Source organism: Eublepharis macularius, chromosome 18 (genome assembly GCF_028583425.1).
Source record: "Eublepharis macularius isolate TG4126 chromosome 18, MPM_Emac_v1.0, whole genome shotgun sequence".
Lineage (NCBI taxonomy): Eukaryota > Metazoa > Chordata > Lepidosauria > Squamata > Eublepharidae > Eublepharis > Eublepharis macularius.
This window is the reverse complement of record NC_072807.1, coordinates 2,312,830-2,331,451: the sequence shown is the minus strand read 5'-3', so window position 1 is coordinate 2,331,451 and position 18,622 is coordinate 2,312,830. Positions and strand designations below refer to the sequence as shown.

Below are 18,622 nucleotides of genomic sequence, written 5' to 3'. Positions count from 1 at the left end.
CATTCTCTGACCTAAGTACAAAGGAAACTTTATAAAGATCTAAACAAAGGAGAAGATTTTTGAGATCTTGTTGGGAACAGGTGGTGAGGTCTTTGCGGGTGCTTCCCAGGCAGTAGAAACCACACGGCTTCATTTTATTTTTCTTGGTACTCCTAGTGGGGTTACCAAGAAGCAGGGTTTTTTTTCAGGGGGAACGCGGTGGAACGGAGTTCTGGAACCTCTTGAAAATGGTCACATGGCTGGTGGCCCCGCCCCCCGCCCCGCCCTCCATGGTGTGGAGGGCCATCTCAACTCCCCTCTGTCTGGAGATCAGGGGGGCGGGGCCACCAGCCATGTGACCATTTTCTCCGAGGGAGACCCACTGAGTTCCGCCACCTCTTTCCCCAGAGAAAAAGCCCTGCCAACAAGGTTGGGAAAAAATGCCTTGTCCCTATAATTGAGACTTAACTAGACATTTACCAGACGATGTCCTTTCCCACCATGCCATGAAATGCTTCGAGAGCTCACTGCTACACATCAAAGGGAAAGGACATTTTTGTCCAGGTGTGTTGGCAGCTATACATTTAGTGGACTTAAATTTGCTCAGGTGTACCAAGTGTGTCTTCTTCACATATTCTCGAAAGCTTATGCTACAATAAAATTGGTTAAGTCTTAAAGGTGCTACTGGACTCTTTTTGATTCTTCACATATCACATTTTTAAAAGTGTATAGCTAAGGTATATAATTATAATGCAATGTGTGAATGCTACATACATGTTTACAAAGAAGTGTATTGTATGGGAACACTGGGCAGGGGATGGTCTTTAGCTGCTGTTCTACCTGGCTGGCGCTCGTTGGGAGTTTCGGAGCTTTTCTGCAAACTTTCAGTGCAGCACTTCCTCCAAGTGCTGCGTCTGTGTTCTGTTGTCCCCTTTCTCTCATCTACAAGCATCAAAGCAGATGGGAAACAAAGCAAGAAAAGAGGAGATTTTCCAAAATCCGTCCAGCAGCAGCCACAGAGACACTCCAAAGCCAAAGGCACGTCATCTGATTTCTCTTTACACTTTTGAAATATTAAACAAAAAATGCTTAAAAAAAAACAAATGTTTCTTTTTCAAAAAAGGTATTTCCATAGACACGGGCAGAAAGAGTGGAATGGGAGTCGGACAGACAATGTCTAGTCTCAGGACACTTTTGAACCCTCCGGGCACTGGTCAATATTCCTGCATCCCTTCTCCAAAGCTCACACTGCCCACAACACGCACGTCCCCCTTTTATACAAAACAGCCACCTTGGAGACTAGGATGTGGGCAGCAGGCATCTTAACACTTCCTTCTGTATTAGTTTTCCATCTCCAGATTGGACCCTGCATGTTGCTTTGGGTCTTGTAGGAGAAAAGATACAGTCTGAGAATCCCCTGGGCTGAGCAAGCCCTCACTACGCCCCTTCAGGTCTGTGCTTCACAGGGCCCGTCTGCCCCCCCCTCCCAGTTGTGAGGAATGTCACTTTATTTCTTCGTTGGCCTCTCTAGTCTATCTGCAAGACCTTCTCTTCATGGATGCCATCCGTGACCTCTTTTCTGGGCAGGGCAGCCGCTACCAGTCTATCCAGCGCTGGGAAATTTAGTGAGTGAGTCTAAAAGGAAAAAAAATGTACAAAGCACTTGAAAGGACGGCCTCTTGCTTCTGTCTTCATCAGCAAGCAGCAGGATCCTTGGGGAGCAAAGATAATTATGTGGCAAGTGCAGAGGCTTAGATCAAGGTGTCTCCATTACCAGAGTCGAAAACAGAGTTGTAGATCCAGAGGAATTAGCCATGGTAGTCTGTAGTTGCAAAAGAGTAGAGTCTAGTAGCACCTTTAAGACTCACCAACTTATTTGTAGTATAAGCTTTTAAGAACCACCGCTCTCTTCATCAGATGCATTGGCAGCTTTTGAGAACCACAGCTCTCTTCTGACGATGCATCTGAGAAAGACAGCTGTGGTTTTCTAAAGCTTATGCTACAACTAAGTTGGTTAGTCTTAAAGATGCTACTGGACTTTCTACTAAAAACAGAGTTGTGGCGTTCCAGGGTGTAATAGTTTTAGGGTGGATTTGATACCCTAGAGGTGACTCCCTCTGGGCCTGGCTTGCTAGCCCGGTGTGCAGTGCAGCTCCGTAGTTACAGAAGCACACAGTGGCTTCATAGCCGCTTAAACGAGCACGACTTTCCTCCCCAAGGAAAACTGGGAATTGCAGTTTGAGGAGACTGTGGAGAACTATCTGTTTGGAAGACCCTCGACCCACCCCCAGGTGATAGAAACCTGGTGCCCTAAGGAGAGGGCGTGACCACTGAACCAGTTAAAATCTGTCAAGACTGAAGGCCAGTGTGGCAGTTCGAGAACTATTGAAACATAATAAAATGCAGAGGGGGGTGACTTTTCCGGGGGGTGGAGAAGCAAATGAGAATTTCTAAGCAGTTACTTTGTTAGATTATTATATATAGAATAATATATAGAATATTGATAGAAAATAACTAATTATATGGACTGACTAACTAATATTACTTTTGGTAAAAATTGTATGATGTACTAAATTGAATAAGTCTACCTGAAGATATATATGGGTCAAATTGATGGATAACTTTTGATGATAGTTATATAGATGTATAATCAAAGTAGAATAAAAATAATAATATAATTAAATATAACTAAAGTAGAATGAAGATAAGATATGCAGAAAAAGTAACATATAGAGTATAAGTTAAATTGGTTGACTTATATGAATGTATGGTTTATATGGTTTATGGTTTATAGAAATATTTGAAATTATGAAAAACGAGACAAATTGTTTGTCTAATATGGAAGAAGGGACTTAAAGATAGGATACAGAGTATTAAAAATAGTTAAAGAATTATTGCTTAGAATAAAGGGAAAGTATATGTTTGTTAGATAGATGAATTTAAAATGAGTAAGGGAAAAGGGACAAAGGGTTGGAAAACTGTTGGAAGTCTACAAAAAGGGGGGGAAAGGGAGGGGGTTAGAAATTGGGAAATGGGGGAATTGATTGTAATGTGAAATTAAATGATTCTAATCCAATAAAAATTTTATTAAAAAAAAAAAGACTGAAGGCCAGTGTGGTGTAGTGGTTACAGTGCTATGTTAGGAGCCAGCAGGGCCAGGCTCAAATCCCCACTCTGCCGTGAAGGCTTGGGCCAGTTATACAGTTTCAACCTAACCCACCTCACAGGGTTGTTGTGAGAATAAAATGGAGGAGAGAACAAGGTAAGGTGCTTTGGGTCCCCACTGGGGAGTAAGACAGGGTATTGTCAGAAACTGCCTCGCCTGGTGTCCTGCAGCCGCCAGAAGGGAAGAAGGGCCTTCCGTGCAGGGGGCAGCGAGGGCCAGGGAGTTAGGAGGACAGTGAGGGCAGCACCTCTCTCATCTCCTGAGGGTCATCTCCTTGTCTCCTCTTGGGCTAAACAGGGCAATATCCTGCCTTATCACTCTCCTCCAAGATGTAGTCAGATAGTCAGGAATCTGTACCCATCTCTCTCTTCTTCACTCTCAAGTATGCATTTCTTAAATAAACTTTTCGCCTCTTTAATCAGCACAGCGTAACTTCTCCGCTTTATTTGCACTCTGCCAACAGGTATAAATGAAGTAAATAAATAAGCAAATACATCTGTGGCCTAGCAATAGGCAGCAGGTCCAATCTGGGCAGCCAGCTTGTACGGAGGGCCCCAGTTGTCCTGGGGGGCAGCTGCTGTGCAGATTGCGGAGGGAACCTCCAGGAGCGTCTCCATGGCCCGCTGGGGCTTTTCGCTCAATGGGAATCGTCCCTTTCCTTGATTTAACTGCAGTTGCATCCACAGGTCATGAGCTCCCACTCTGGTCTGGTTGCAGCCGCAAATGCAAAAGCAGTTGCAGCCATGGCTGCCAACCTCCAGGTAGGGTCTTGAGATCTCTTGGAATTGCAAATGGTTATCTGACAACAGAGATCAGTTCCCCTGGAGAGGGGAGACTCTCTGGCATTATACCCCCTTGAGGGCCTTCTCCTCCCCGAACCCCACCCTCCCCAGTCATCCAAATATCTAGGAATTTCCCAACCTGCAGTATGGCACATAATATCACAACAGTATCGATTTGACCCATTTTCATATGCTAAACTAACATTATGGAAGACTTGGATATGCAGGGGAATTTTTACTTTAGATCAGTTGACAGGCTATGATGATGAGTTTTTGTCATTTTCTCAGTCGAGACCTTGACTTGATTTGTCAATTTTTGCTGATTGGCAATATTTACAATTGCAATATTTGTTGGTGTTCAAATATGGCCCTGCAGCTTCGAACCTCCCCCACTTTTGGAAACTATTATCGAATCGACATAGAAAATGAAACCTGGGCCGTTTCCAGATGGCTTACCTGAAGCCGCTCCATGCTGCAATGTTGTGAATTGTGCCAGGGAAAACGTGAAATATCGCGTTTTCTCACGCGAGTTTTGCGCGACGTCGCATGATCCACAACATTGCGGCATGGAGCGGCTTCAGGTAAGCCATCGGAAATTGCCCTACAATATTTGTTTGTAAATATTTGATGTCGGTCAATGAATATGATGCTCAGAGTCTCGGAGATGAATGGAATAGTGAATAGATTGTCAGTTCTGCCACAGCAATGGGATAAGGCTTTAAGCCTTATTCCTGTTCTATGGATCATAACCTGCGACTTGTTCAGCAAAAAATTATGTTTATGGTATATTGGACACCACAGCGTCTTTTTAGTAAAGGATTAAATACAGTGTCAAGATGCTGGAGGTGTAACTTACAAGACGCATCTCTTAAGCATATGCTTTGGACATGTCCAATTATTCGGTCCCTTTGGAAGGAAGTCATTACTTGGAACAGCCTTGGAAAAACAAAAGTCCATTCTCCACAACTCATCAGACTGAGGACTTTGCAAACTTCTCAACATTTGAAGATATTGTATATATATATATGGCAATTGAGTATGGACTTATTTTTAGGTATTTGGAAACCTTTTATAGAAGCATACGTATATAGATTTGCCAGAATATTCTCTCTCTCTCTCTCTCTCTCTCTCGCACAAATAAACATATTTTTTAAAAAAACTTTTTTAAAAACCTGGAGTTGGCAACCCCAGTTGCCGTGACAATGGTGTTTCTACATGGAGGTTTACTGTGTGCTTTCTCCTCCTGGCCTCCCTCCCATCTTGCCTTCTTTGGCCAGATGTGAAATGGAAATAAAGTTCCCAAAAGCCACAACCAGAGGAGTTAGCCGTGTTAGTCTGTAGTTGCAAAAAAGTAAAAAGTCCAGTAGCACCTTTAAGACTAACCAACTTTATTGAGGCATAAGCTTTCGAGAACCACTGCTCTTTCGAGACCCACGCTATCTGACAAAGAGAGCTGTGGTTCTCGAAAGCTTACGCCTCAATAAAGTTGGTCAGTAACTGCCTTCAGCCCTTTGAAGGTAATAAAAAATGACCTATTTAAATCTATTAGTCTAAAAAGTTTTTTTTTAAATGCAGAAGAATAAGGAAGAGGAGGAATCTCCCTCTCTGTCACTGATGACGTCGTGTATACTAACCAACAGATGCCAGTAGCAGAGTTCACTCCTTCGATATGCCCCTGTGTGCCGGCTACAGTTGTCAGGTCGCCTCCCTTTGAAAGTCGCCCGCCTGGCATCAACAAGTGCCTGTGCTTTTCCTGAGGCTGCTCCCAAGGTAGTTGGGGTGACGGTGCTGTCCTTGAAAACTTTTAGGTGGGGCTGCAGGACTGCTTTGTTTGCCAGAGCTTTGGAGGTGGCCGCCCTTTTATTAGGCTTCATTAAGTGGAGGGAGGGGCTGAGGGTTTTTTTTCTATTTGCTCTTTTAAGTTCTCTATTTTAAGCCACCTTGGGCCAGGGGGAAGGGTGAAATATAAGTGTTTTAAAAAAATGTAAATAAAAGTCACTCACAGGGGAGCCACATTTGTGCCATCCACCAAACAACTTTGTTGTCCTCCTGACAGAAGTTTAATATATTTGAATATATTTGTCTTCAGAAACCTTGGAGAAAAATTGAACCTCTTGCCTGCCAGTAATGAATGGCTACGGGACGCATAACACACAATTATCCATTAGGGAATTGTTAAAAGAGTTCTCCCTTGTCCTGCCTTTGTGTCTGTGCAGAAAAATGGACCGGTTGGGGCCCCCGGCTCCACTGCTGTCTTACACTGAAGACAGACACAACATTCTAAGAGCAACTGAGATGATTTCAAATTGCTATCTGCTGCGGCACACACGTACATTTCCCCCTCTACCCATTGCAGGCTCTGAACAAACGAGTTCTGAGGGGTTCAGACTGAAGTGTGGGAAAGCCAATTCCCTTTCTGAGATGAGAGATAAACGCTGGTTTCAAAAGTCATGTGTGCGGCTGTGGCAGGCTCCTGCTAGGTGGCACCCTCGACACCACAACAACCAAGCTGCACTCTGCTCCCCGAGTAGCTTTTAAAAACCTGCCACTGCTTTTTAAAAAACCTTTGCTTTTTAGTATACTGAAGAATGATTCCTGCTTCAAAAGCATTTTCAGAGATCCAGGCTTCAGTCCCCACATGTGTATGGTACGTGCAAAAAACTGCTATGGACAGCTGGAGTCAGGCCCAGTTAGAAATGGTACCTCCCGGCTGTTTTAACCACAGGCCTTCTCTTGTGCTTTTCATCTTACTTTCTGATGGGAGGAGATTTCCAATTGGGCAAACAGAATGGGGGGGGGGCAGGGAGAACAGTAATCCTCCCCTGGATGGCACGTAACACGCACAGCTAGCAGAAACAGTAGGCAGAATTTGTTTTCCTCCTTGGCAGGGCTTTTTTTCTGGGAAAAGAGGGGGTGGAACTCAGTGGGTCGCCCTCGGAGAAAATGGTCACATGGCTGGTGGCCCCGCCCCCTGATCTCCAGACAGAGGGGAGTTGAGATTGCCTTCCATGCCATGGCGCGTAGGGCAATCTCAACTCCCCTCTGTCTGGAGATCAGGGGGCGGGGCCACCAGCCATGTGACCATTTTCAAGAGGTGCCGGAACTCCGTTCCACCGCATTCCGGCTGAAAAAAAGCTCTGCTCCTTGGACCATCCCGGACCTCCAGTTAGGCTGATTGACACCTGGCTGGTTCCAGGAAGAAAATAAACTATGTGCACAGAGGTGGCAGGTGCAACAGGCCAAGGAAGGAGTTGGCACCGGAACTCACCTTTCGCCTCAAGAAGGCCAGAACTGTGATGGAAACCACCAGGACGAAGAGGATCGTCATCAGTCCGTAAGTGATCTTCCCAATCGCAGGCTTCACGTTCTGTCCTGGACTCGCTATTTGGGCACCTGTGCGATAAAGCTGCAATTAGATCCAGGGTTGCCAGCTCTGGGCTGGGAAATTCCTGGAGATTTGGGGGTGGAGCCTGGAGAAGGCAGAGTTTGAGGAGCGGAGAGAGCTCAGCATAGATTGAGGTGTAACGTGGTTACAGAGAACAGTCTTTGAGCATTCATAATAAAAATAATTTTAATAAGGGAAATGAAATGGCACACATGGTTTGGGGGTGCTCTCATTGGCTGGGGGTGGGGACTGTTTTTCCCTGTTGAAAGGGGCGTGCCGCAGCCTGGGGCATTTTGCTCTCCTCTACAAACCTGGGGACTCCAAGAGATTTTGGAAACCTTACAGAAAGCAGTTCCCCAAAGACACGAGAGCCTTCTGCACCCCGCCTCTTCCAGCCTTCCAGGCAGTGATCGCCTGGGGGGGACACTTAGGAGCCGAGGTGCAATGCTGGGGTCAGGCCGAAGGGAGGGGTCAGAAGGGGGAGCTGAGATCGCATTGGTGGTGGCAGTCAAATACATTTGGGGAGCAAGAGATTTTTACCAATACCCCCCAATTGGCCCTACAGCGCCAGGCCATAGGGCCCACTGGTTCTCTGTCCTAAGGACTCCAGGTTCATAGAGAAGAAGTCAAAATCAGGGATGGACGGGATGGGACGGGACGGGACTCCCTCTCTCCATTGTCTGATTAAACCATGCAGTAAAACTTCTGTTGTAGGTATGTGGGTGTCTAGCAGCCCCCTTCTCACCTTTGCTCGAAAACAAGCCCTGTGGAGCTCCACAGGACCTAGTCCTTTGTGTAGGGTTACCACCTACATCTGACAAGGAGGACACTTGCATTAAGCTCTGAATAAAGAAAGCAGGAAAGAGTACCTGCAATTTCCAGGTGATAATGCACAGCTCCCTGCATCCCTTCTGTACTGTGGATGCTGCACTCCCAGGTTCCGGCATCCTCAGGTGACACCTGAGAGAACTCCAGTGTCCAGCCTGAGCTCAGGCGCTCAAAACTTCCGGAGGCAGCTTTGGACCCATTTCTGGGCCGTGAACTCAACAGCTTCCATTGAACGTGCAGCTTTTCCAGGGAGTGGCTTAGATTGCAGGTGAGTAGCAAGTGAGATCCCTCTAGGACTGGGCCCTCAATGCTTGGAATGACTGGGGAGGAGGCAGAAAGGGAAAACACATCAGTCGTACAAGATGGTAAATCCCTCACAAACTCACATCCGTTGTCAGCTGGTCACACGCCTTGTTAGGCCAGTCCTGGATTGTTTTTATTGATCCTTGACACTCCCTGGGCCAATTTGTAGCCAATGTATCATCTGTCTTTTAGAGAATGAACTGATTAATTAACAAATTACATTTAAATGGGGTTTTTTTGTAATGCTAAAAGTTTGGTATAGGTGAGATAATTTACAAATTTAAGAAAAATTATCTGCTTGTTATTAGAAAGAAAGGTACCTCTAATATTTTATTTCCTACCGTTATAACACACCAAGCCCCACACAGCCTTAAAAATGAACCTGGCTCCCCGTTAACATGCAGCTTCAGTGATTAAAACTGTCCCCTAACAATTTGAGCAAGAGTCCAGTAGCACCTGGAAGATTAACAAAATTTGTGGTAGGATATGAGATTTCATGAGACACAGCTCACTTCTTCAGATCCCAGAGGGTTGTGGGGTCTGCCAAAGCAATGAGGATGAAGGGAAGGGCTACACCAACTCTCCCACAGAGGGAAAAAAGCATTAGAAACTTGCCTGGCAAAGGTGCTTTTTATTCCATATACTAGAAACAGCTGGAGTAGCACAGGAGAGATAGATTCACAAATCAGGTTCACAAAGCCACGTACTCAATAGGAGGCCTTTAAAGGGCCAAATCAGGTACGACAAAGATCATGGATCTTTGTTCATGTGTAAATAGTGAGCCCAAATAAGCAGGGCTCCAGTCCAGACTGGGAGGGGGGTGTCAAGTCTCCAGCCAATTTTTAACTCTTCAGCCAATACATGATGTTGCCAATTGAAACTGGGCCCGTGCTTTTACTAGCACTTTAAAAGAAAACACAAGTTTTTAAAAGGTACCCACACTTCTTTCCTTTAAAAAGTTAATAACAGCACGGGGTTGTGGTTTTGTTGAGTGAAACTGGGGGGGGGGCGGGGGTGAGGAGTGAAGCACATGCCCCCACCCCACCCCTGCACGGCCCAGATCTGAACCCAGGCTGTATTTGCAGCAAGAGTGCCCTCAAGTCATAGCTGACTTATTGGCGACCCCTGGTGGGGTTTTCATGGCAAGAGGCTAACAGAGGTGGTTTGCCATTGCCTGCCTCTGCAACCCCGGTCTTCGTTGGAGGTCTCCCATCCAATTACTAACCAAGGCCCACCCTGCTTAGCTTCTGAGGTCTGATGAGATCAGGCTCACCTGGGCTACCCAGATTGGGAAAATATCACTGTAGAACAGGGTTGTCTTACAGATCACAAGAAAATTGTGTTTGTGAAGTATTTTGAACCCTCTGAAGTGCTACAGAATACAAAGCATTATTATTAATAAATCTGTTCCCGGCACATTTCAAAACATAATGGCTCCTCATCAGGATAAATCTCCAAGAATAAATTTCCACAAACTTCCAGCTTCCGGGTGCCGTCAGGGCTTCGCGCACCTTTTGGGGCTTCCGTGACTGAAGAGCAAATGGGCCCGATTCAGATGGTGGAAATCTAACCCTAATATAGGGACGGAGACACGGAGAGGCTCCATATTTAGTCTGCTTGACAGCGTCCCCTTCGTCTGCTTTTTGTCATCAAAGGCAGACAGAACGTCAAGTGGTCGCAAATCAATAGAATGGAATTTCCAGACACTGGAGAGATTTCTGTTCCTGGGGAACAACTTCGCTGCCTGCCCTGTTGCAGTGCAGCCCAAAATCTCTCCCAAAATGCTGTTTCTGCAGGACGTCCCACCAGAAGCAGCACCGAGAGGGGGAGGCAGAGGTCCACAGCAGGAGGGGGGGATTGACAAAAATCTCAACCCCTTCCTGTGCAGCATCTTCGTGAAGCTGAATCACAAAGTGTTTTAGCCACGAACAACCCTTTTTATTAACACTGCTCAAAGTTACTCTTTTTAAAAACAATATTGTGTTTAATTTTCATTGAAAACTGATTTTGATATAGCTGTCTATGTGGCTGTGTTTGTGAAAGAAAGAATGTACAGAGACCAGGCCACACCCAGCACATGCACCAAAGAGTGCCCCCCTTGCCAAGCCCAAAGATCTGGCAGTGCCCCTGGGCTCAGCTCACACTCAGTTTTCCTGGCCCAGTAACTCCCTCATCTCTACTTCTTTGTTTGTTGGCACACCAACATTTTCAAGGGTAGGCGCTATATTTGGGAGAAGGCACCCAGTCCAGAAAGGGTGACCCATTGCTGCTTGTAGATGGTCCCCAGATGCTAAATGCTCTGGTGTGACATGTTGTCTCTCTCTGAGGAGAAGGCACTGAGAGCAACCAAATCAAACTGGGAGGGGAAAGGGCCCTTTTCAGCTGATCTTGGAGCTCAAATCACACGTCACAGGAGATCGTCCTATTCACAATGCTCCCAATACTTGTGGTTGCCAATTTATGTGAACAGGACAACGCCTGTGTTTTCCAGCTTCAGTACATGCAAACGTGCACCCTCAAAAGATCTGGGCATTCATTTACATGTACTGAAGTTGCAAAATAGATGTATTGCTTTTTGGCACAAAATGGTAACCATGGATTTCAGGAGGATTTCAGGCTGTGGCACAGTGGTTAGGGTGCTGGACTAAGATCTAAAAAGCCCAGGTTCAAATCCCCACCAAGCTTGCTGGGTGAGCTTGGGCCAGTCATGCACTCTCAGTCTAGCCTACCTTACAGGGTTCTTGTGAGGATCAATGGAGGAGAGGAGATCAATGTGAGCTGCTGTGAGTCCCCATTGGAGAGACAGGCAGGATATAAATTAAGTAAGTTAGTAAGTTTACATTACTTACATTACATTATAAATTACCTGCCAACATCTTCTCCACACTGTGACACTGAGAGATCTCTGTCTTTTGGTGCTACACCTCTGAAGATGCCAGCCACAGCTGCTGGCGAAACGTCAGGAACTACAATACCAAGACCACAGCAATACAGCCCGGAAAACCCACAACAACCATCGTTCTCCGGCCGTGAAAGCCTTCGACAATATATAAGTATACATGGTTTGAGAGCTCTAATTGATGACTCATGAGGGCAAAGGTGTTCCCTAAACCTGCCGTGAAAAATCCTCCCCATCCTATCTGACATCCTCCTCACCTGTCATTATGACCAGAGTGACATTCTTGGAGATGGCGGTGCCATTGATGGAGACCTCGCAGCGATACTGGCCCGCACTAGCAGGACCCACAGCAGGGAGATACAAGGAAAAGTTCCTGTTGTTTTCTTGAAGGGGGTTGGAGTTGGCCTTCAGGTCGTCCCAAGCCATGTGGCTCCAACGGACGGCTACCTTTGCATTATGGTAGCCCACAAAATTGTTATTCAGTATGCAGGGCAGGTGAGCATCGGATCCTACTGCAGCAAAGACTACCGGAAAGGTTGGCTCAGCAAATCCTGCAGATGGGAGCAAAAAGAGGGCCCAGAGTATTAGACAGAATCAGAATCTGAGACGAACTCTGCTCATCAGAGAAGCTGGAACAGAGAGAGAAACGAGGTCTCATTGCTCCAAATGAAACAACTCACAGTTTGGAGAAACCCAAAGTGCAGCCTGATCTCTCTCACCTATGACTTGCAAGTGGTGCGTGGCAGAAACTCTCTCGCCACCTGCATAGGTGAGTTGACAGGCCCAGAGCCCAGAGTCACTACCAATTGATCTGGAGATCAACAGAGATTGGTCTGCAGACCAGAAACGACCAGATGTGGTGATGAGGTGACCAGCGTGGAACCATTGTATCTTCCTGGGTTTTTCTGGAAGTGTGGCGTTACAGGTTAGCTTAACAGGCTCAGAAGCAACAAATGGACGGTGAAGGTTTGCAGTTACTGTAAAAAGAAGAAGAAGAAGAAGAAGAAGAAGAAGAAGAAGAAGAAGAAGAAGAAGAAGAAGAAGAAGAAGAAGAAGAAGAAGAAGAAGAAGAAGAAGAAGAAGAAGAAGAATTATTAAACAGGGATAGCCCTACGACTCAAGCCCCATCCTATTTCTAGCACAATCTCCCATTTCTTTCTGAGGTGACTCAAAGGAGGACCAAGTTCTCCAGGCTGGATACCAGACCGTGAGTTGGATAGGAAGCTCAGCTGAGACACTAAGAGTCAAACTCACGGCTCCTTCTCAAAACCACAGTTAATGCTGTCACTTCTGTTATGTAGGGGAAGGCTATTTTTCATCCAGAAATGTTTTCTCATTTCAGTGCATGCAGCTTTAAAAGTTCCTAATGCAGAGGCTGAGCTATTTTTAAAAACCTAACGCACTACTAGACCTTGCTCCAGATTCCCCAGGCAGGTCCACCATGGGCCCTGATTCCGCACAACGGTTCTGTGGTTCTTATTGACCGCTTCCACGTATCAAATCCACCTACCTGACACCACATCCAGTTTCAACTTGCAGTGCTGCACCTTGCTGCCATAGGCCACTTGTGCCGTATATTCTCCTGCATCACTGGTTGCCACAGGCTTGACCTGGAGCGAAAAATTCCCACGGAGAAAGTCCTTGTCCCACATTGAGGCTCGGAGCATCATGGAACGGGTCCGTATTTTGAGACCGCTGGGGGTCACCTTGATCACCATACGATGCACCTTGTGGGCACTGGAGGAGACAAGAGGCAGCCTGTGTTAGGACTGCGGGGGGCACAAATTAAGAAAAGGGTTTGAATAGAAGTTGACAAGATGGTGGTTGATTGGATGGGGAAAGCAGAAGGAATGGACGAGGTGGTAAAGGAAAAGAACAAGCAAGGTCAGTCTGAGGTAAGACGGGGTGTCCCTTCTCTTACCTGCTCCCATGGCGCTCCCATCGAACTGACAGTCTCTTGTACACCTCCCCTAAGCTGCTGCCCAGGTCCTGAGGGCTCAGGCAGCAGGGGAGCACAGCCCAGCCCCCTGCTTCAGCCCACACCCTCTGCTCTTCTCCGGCTTCCCTGGAGACGTTTCCAGCTGCAACGAGAACAAAGGAAGGCTGAGGGGAGGGGAAAGGGCTTGGCTGTGCCTCAACCTAACCTCACAGGATTGTTGAAGGCAAAATGGCGGGGGTAGGGTTTGGAAGGAGCCTCTTTGGCTCAAGGGTGGGGAGTGGAACTGAAGAAGAGCCTCACGTGATCTGGAAGGTTCAGAGGCCCACGGGAGAGAAGCTTCGCCGCCCCCACCCCCATTATTCTCGGCTTCCCCACCTCTGCTCGTCCTCACCATTGATCCTCAGTGGACTGATGGCAAGAGACCAGGAAAGGAAGAGCAGAGAAGGGACAGAGGCATCAAAGAGCCCATGTCCTTCTGAGCGCCCCGTCCCCATGGCGGGAAGGGTTCAAAAGGGCCGGGGCTGTCAAGAGGCTGCAGGGAAGCGGAGGAGGATCTGTGATCAAAGGCCTGGCGGGCCACCCTTTTATTGCAGGTGGGCCGCCGCTTTCCTGACATTGCTGAGGGGAACCGCGTCACAGCCGAGAAATCAGCACTGACTGAAACATGTGCAGGCAGACTGAGAGAAGGGTGCCGGCGCTTCTAGGGAGGCTCTCGCAGTGGAAACTGCCTCATCCTGTCCAGTCACGAACGATTGTTTTTCTTCTTGGTTTTGCTTACTGTGGAAAAACGTCTCTAGACGCTCACCTCTCAGGAAGGGCCTCCTGGCGGTTTGCTTTGATCTTTTTTCCTTTTATGGCAATCTCTCTCTGGCTTTTCAAAACACCTTGTTGACAACTTTAAGAAGAATTCTCATAACACTGAGCATGTTGAAAAGCATCTTATGCATTCTGAATAAAACGCATCCTGGTAAAATTGGTTTCACGGGTATCTTTCTACTTAGCACATATTAGATCCTTCTCACTCAAAGGGGTGTGCTTGGTTCTTCCTCCCTCATTTTATCTTCACAATAACTATGTAAGGTAGGTCAAGCTGAGAGAATATGACTCACCCAAGGCTACCCTTGGGTCTCATGACAGCCGATATTTGGACCTAGTTCTCTTTGGTCCTAGGATACTGCTCTAACCACTACACGACAAGTGGTGGCACTTGAGTGTAGGAAACAACTAAGAGTCTCTCTACATGAGATACTTCGGCGTGTGTTCGTCAAGTGTAGGGAGATGCACTGTTAGCCCGGAAGCGTAGTTTAAAAAGACAGAGCCTGCAGAGATCACTCCTCGGAGGGTTTGCTAGTTTCATCTTCACCTCCCTGAAGGCTCTGTCAGTGTCACCTCTCCAGTCTAAAACTGTGTGAGATGGCAACCAGAGGGCAGTGAGGAATGGAAATGGGATGGAGCTGCCAGAGCCAGGCTTGGAGAGGTTACAATGGGCTGAAGTTTCCCTTTTGGCATTTCACAGCCCCTTCACACAGCTCTAGTGTATAGCCAAGCCTTTGCCCTGCTGCCAGCTCTGTCCTTTTAAACTGCCCTTCCCGGCTAACATTGCATCTCCCGACGTGTGTTTTTCATACGTCAGATGTCTCATGTAGAGAGAATCTAAGATTCCTCCAGATGCAGACTGGTTTTCTAGAACATGCAGAGCAGAGCAATATACATTTCATTGTATGAAATACACACAGCTTCTTGTTGCTTCTTTTCCTCATGAACACAACTGGTGCGAAAATGTTCACCGTGCCCAAATGTCTGGCAGGTACTGGATAAAAGTGCCTCAGGGATGTGGCCACAGCTTGCCTGGTGACCATCCTTGCCTTAGAGAAAGTGCATGAAAGGCAGGCATTAAAGCCGGGAACGTGGCTGTATTCTCACAAGCCTTTTCAGAGATGAGCTGCAAAGCTAACCTGGAGGGGGGACTCAGTGGCGGAGCATGTGCGTGGCATGCAGAAGTTCCCAGCCTCAACCCTTGGTGCCTCCATTGAAAAATATCCGGTAGTGATGGCTGCAGTGCAGACAAATAAAAGACTTATTTGAGACAGATAAAAGGAAAGTTGGTTTTAGAACTAGAAACTCAGAACTGGAAGAACTTCTCTTAGGAGAGGGAACAAAGATAATTTCGAAGTTTTATAAGCTTCTGCTGAAGTGGTATACAGAGGATGAGGTAGTTAAGTCTCAAATGGTGAAATGGGCATTGAATTTTAATAAAGAGATTACAATGGATGCATGGGAGTACTTGTGGAAAAATGCCATGGAAATATCTACATGTGTTAATTTTAAAGAAAATGTTTATAAAATGATGTATAGATGGTATTTAATGCCGAAAAAGTTAGCAAATATGAATAATGTGATGTCAAACAAATGTTGGAAATGTAAGGAACATGAAGGTTCTTTCTACCATATGTGGTGGACTTGTGACAAAGCAAAACAATTCTGGTCTATGATATATGTGGAAATGTTGAAAATTATGAAAGGTAATCTGCAGAAAAATCCTGAAATGTTTCTGTTAGGACTTAATATGGAAAAAAAATAGATCTAAGAGACAGAACATTAATGTGGTATATGACTATAGCAGCAAGATTACTATATGCACAATATTGGAAACAAGAAAAGGTACCAGAAGTGGAAGAGTGGATACAAAAACTGCTGTATATGGTGGAAATGGATAAATTAACTAGAAAAATGAAAGAACAAAGTTCAAATGAATTTATGAGTGACTGGGAGAAATTTAAAGTGTATTTGGAAAAAAATTGGGATGTTAAGGACCAATTGTGGTCTATGGACAATTACTGAGGTGTGAGAAACTGGGTTAAGTTGATACGGAAAATAACTTTACCTTGGAAGATAAGGGTGATTGACGGAATTGAGGGAATCTTATAAAAGTTAAAGGGTTTAAGTGCTGTGGGGGGGTCTGTTGGGAGGGGGGGTAGGGAAATATACACTGTAATTGTTAAATAAAAAATGTATGTGATAATTATTTAGAGAGAAAATGAACATAGGGTATACATGTAGTATTGGTTTAACCTACCCAATAAAAGTTTATTTTAAAAAAGGAAAAGGAAAAGGAAAAATATCCGGTAGTAAGTGGTACACAAGGCCTCTGCCTGAGACCCTGGCGAAGCCCCACCGATCAGAGTGAACGGATTGACCTTGACAGACCAAGAGTCTGGCTTGATATTTTAAAAATTTGATTTGATTTCATTTATATCACGCTGTTCTCCCTTGTGAGGCCCCAAGGTGGCTTGCACAGTTCTCCTCTCCTCTAATCATTCCTCCTCACCACAACCCTGTGAGGGAGGTTAGGCAAAGAGGGTGTGAGCGGCCCGAGGTGGCTCAGGGAGCTTCCAGGGCAGAGGTCCCGGTCCAGCACTCCAGCGGGCTCTCCGAGGGACCGAATGGGGTACTGTAAGGCCCTTCTAGGTGTTCACGTACCCCCTTCCCTTTGTCAGCAAATGAATCAAAAGAAACTATTCAAAAGGATGGGCTGGGGACATTAACGTGGGCTGGTGGTAAAGAACCTGCCATGTTACAAAGACAGCAAGGATTTTTTTAAAAGAGCCCTGCTGGATCACACCCCAAAGTCTGTAAATTCTGGCAAAGCGATTCTTACAGAAGTCGACCAGATGCTCCTGGAATGGAGCACAAAGGTCCAAACTTCCCTCTGTTGGTGCCCCAGGCAGGCGGTACTCAGAGCAAGCTCCTCTGAACGTGGAGGCTCCATTTAGACATCATGCCTACTATTAATGGGCTTATCCTTCATGAATGTGTCCGATCCCCTTTGAAAGACAATGAAGTGCTGCACCTTGTGCCCTTTCTCATCTACCGGTTTTGAACCAGTTCAGCAGATCTGCACAAACACTTCCCCTTGAAAGGTGATGGAATCTGAATGTCGATGAGGCAGCTGCATTTCTGGAACTTGGCTGGGGGTGGGCACCAACAAAAATTTCCATTTCAGTTTTGGTTCCAGGTGTTCTGGGATAATTCCGTTCTATTACTGGTTTGTTCTGGCTGGGGTGGTGCCAGCTCAGATTGGTTCCTTCCCCCCATTTTTTTGATTTTGGGCCCATTGCGCACATGTTGGCCACACATGCTCAAACACATGCTGTTCAAGGGGTAGGGTGGGGAAATGAAGCTCTGGGGCAGTTGTTTTTGTACCCAACGGCACCAAAAATGCAAGGGACAAGGTCCTCCCTCTAAATCATTGACCCGCTGAGTTTGAGAACACACAACAGCAGGGTTCTGTGTTTATGGATCCCGAAGAATGCTGGGGGCAGCTGCGCTTCAAGTTGAGTGTGGGGCAGCTGCACACACGAGCATTGTTATTTTCAAGGGGGGGGGGAGAGATTGGGGAAACGGGGCCCTATTCGTGCTTAACCAAAACCTGCATCATCCAAAAACCGATTCATCCAATTAGTTTCTCCTCAAACACATGAAGGCTCGCACACCAAAGAAGGGCGAGTGTTGGTGGGAGCACACGATGGCAGGAAACCTACTGGCAAAGCAGCACCAGCGCGGCCAATGAACGGTTAGTGTTGAGTTCTGCTCTCATCCCCTGTGCCTGGTAGTTTCTTTTCCATGGTGAGGAGTGGGCGAATCCTCCTCACCCTAATCTGCTTTGCCACAGCCAGGACTCTCTGTTTAAACCTGCTGGCCACAGCCAGGGCCAGCGCGTCCATGGAGGCAGGTCCGGCAGCCGCCTCGAGCGCTGAGGCGCCGGAGGGGGTGCCGGTTCAGGGGGCACATGCCACGGAGCTGGCAATGGCAGCGCTGGCGGCTGAGCAGAAGGGCTGGAAAGCCACCGCACACCGTCCCGGCCACCTGCTGCACCTGGCCCGCAGCTGCTGCGCCCGGCCAGGAGCACATGCTGGCAGCGGCAGCGTGAGGCAATCTGAGCGGGCAGCCTCCCAGCCCTTCTGCTCAGTTGCCCTGTGCTGCCACCACCACCACCACCACCTGCACGCAGCTGTGGGCCAGGCGCAGCAGGCGGCCAGGGTGGCACGAGGCAACTGAGTGGGAGGGCTGGGAGGCCACCCGCGTGCCATCCCAGCTGCCTGCTGCGCCAATGGGGCCGGCTCGCAGCGGCATGCTGCATGATGACATCACACACAGTGACGTCATCACACAGTCCGGGTGGGGGCGGCAACAGCCCTGAAGCTGCCCCTGGCCTCAAGCGCCAGAAACTCTGGCACCAGCCCTGGCCACAGGCCTGTCTTTGCACTGTGCGCAAAAGCACATGGAAAGGGAGGACTGGATACTGGTTTTTCCTTCAAGGGAGGGGAAGTAGAGGGAAGGT

At 47.1% G+C, this 18,622-nt stretch overlaps 1 protein-coding gene across 1 annotated transcript; it reads right to left on the bottom strand.

The window, feature by feature from the left end:
* Nucleotides 1-392: 392 nt before the first annotated feature.
* LAG3 (lymphocyte activating 3) lies at nt 393-18,005 on the bottom strand. The gene is made up of 8 exons (XM_055002918.1): nt 17,934-18,005; nt 13,264-13,481; nt 12,853-13,079; nt 12,062-12,319; nt 11,600-11,893; nt 8,182-8,460; nt 7,196-7,320; nt 393-1,614 (listed from the first exon to the last, which is right to left on the bottom strand). Exons 1-8 carry the CDS (start codon nt 18,003-18,005, stop codon nt 1,507-1,509), a joined length of 1,581 nt encoding a protein of 526 aa, XP_054858893.1. The 3' UTR covers nt 393-1,506.
* Nucleotides 18,006-18,622: the final 617 nt, after the last annotated feature.

Coding starts and splice junctions, on each gene's coding strand:
- LAG3 (XM_055002918.1), bottom strand. CDS start 18,005: ATGGACGCGCTGGCCCTGGCTGTGGCCAGCAGGTTTAAACAGAGAGTC. Junction 8,461..11,599: donor CACTCTGGTCATAATGACAG/GTGAGGAGGATG, acceptor CCTCCTCCCCAG/TCATTCCAAGCATTGAGGGC. Junction 7,321..8,181: donor TTATCACCTGGAAATTGCAG/GTACTCTTTCCT, acceptor TTTATCGCACAG/GTGCCCAAATAGCGAGTCCA.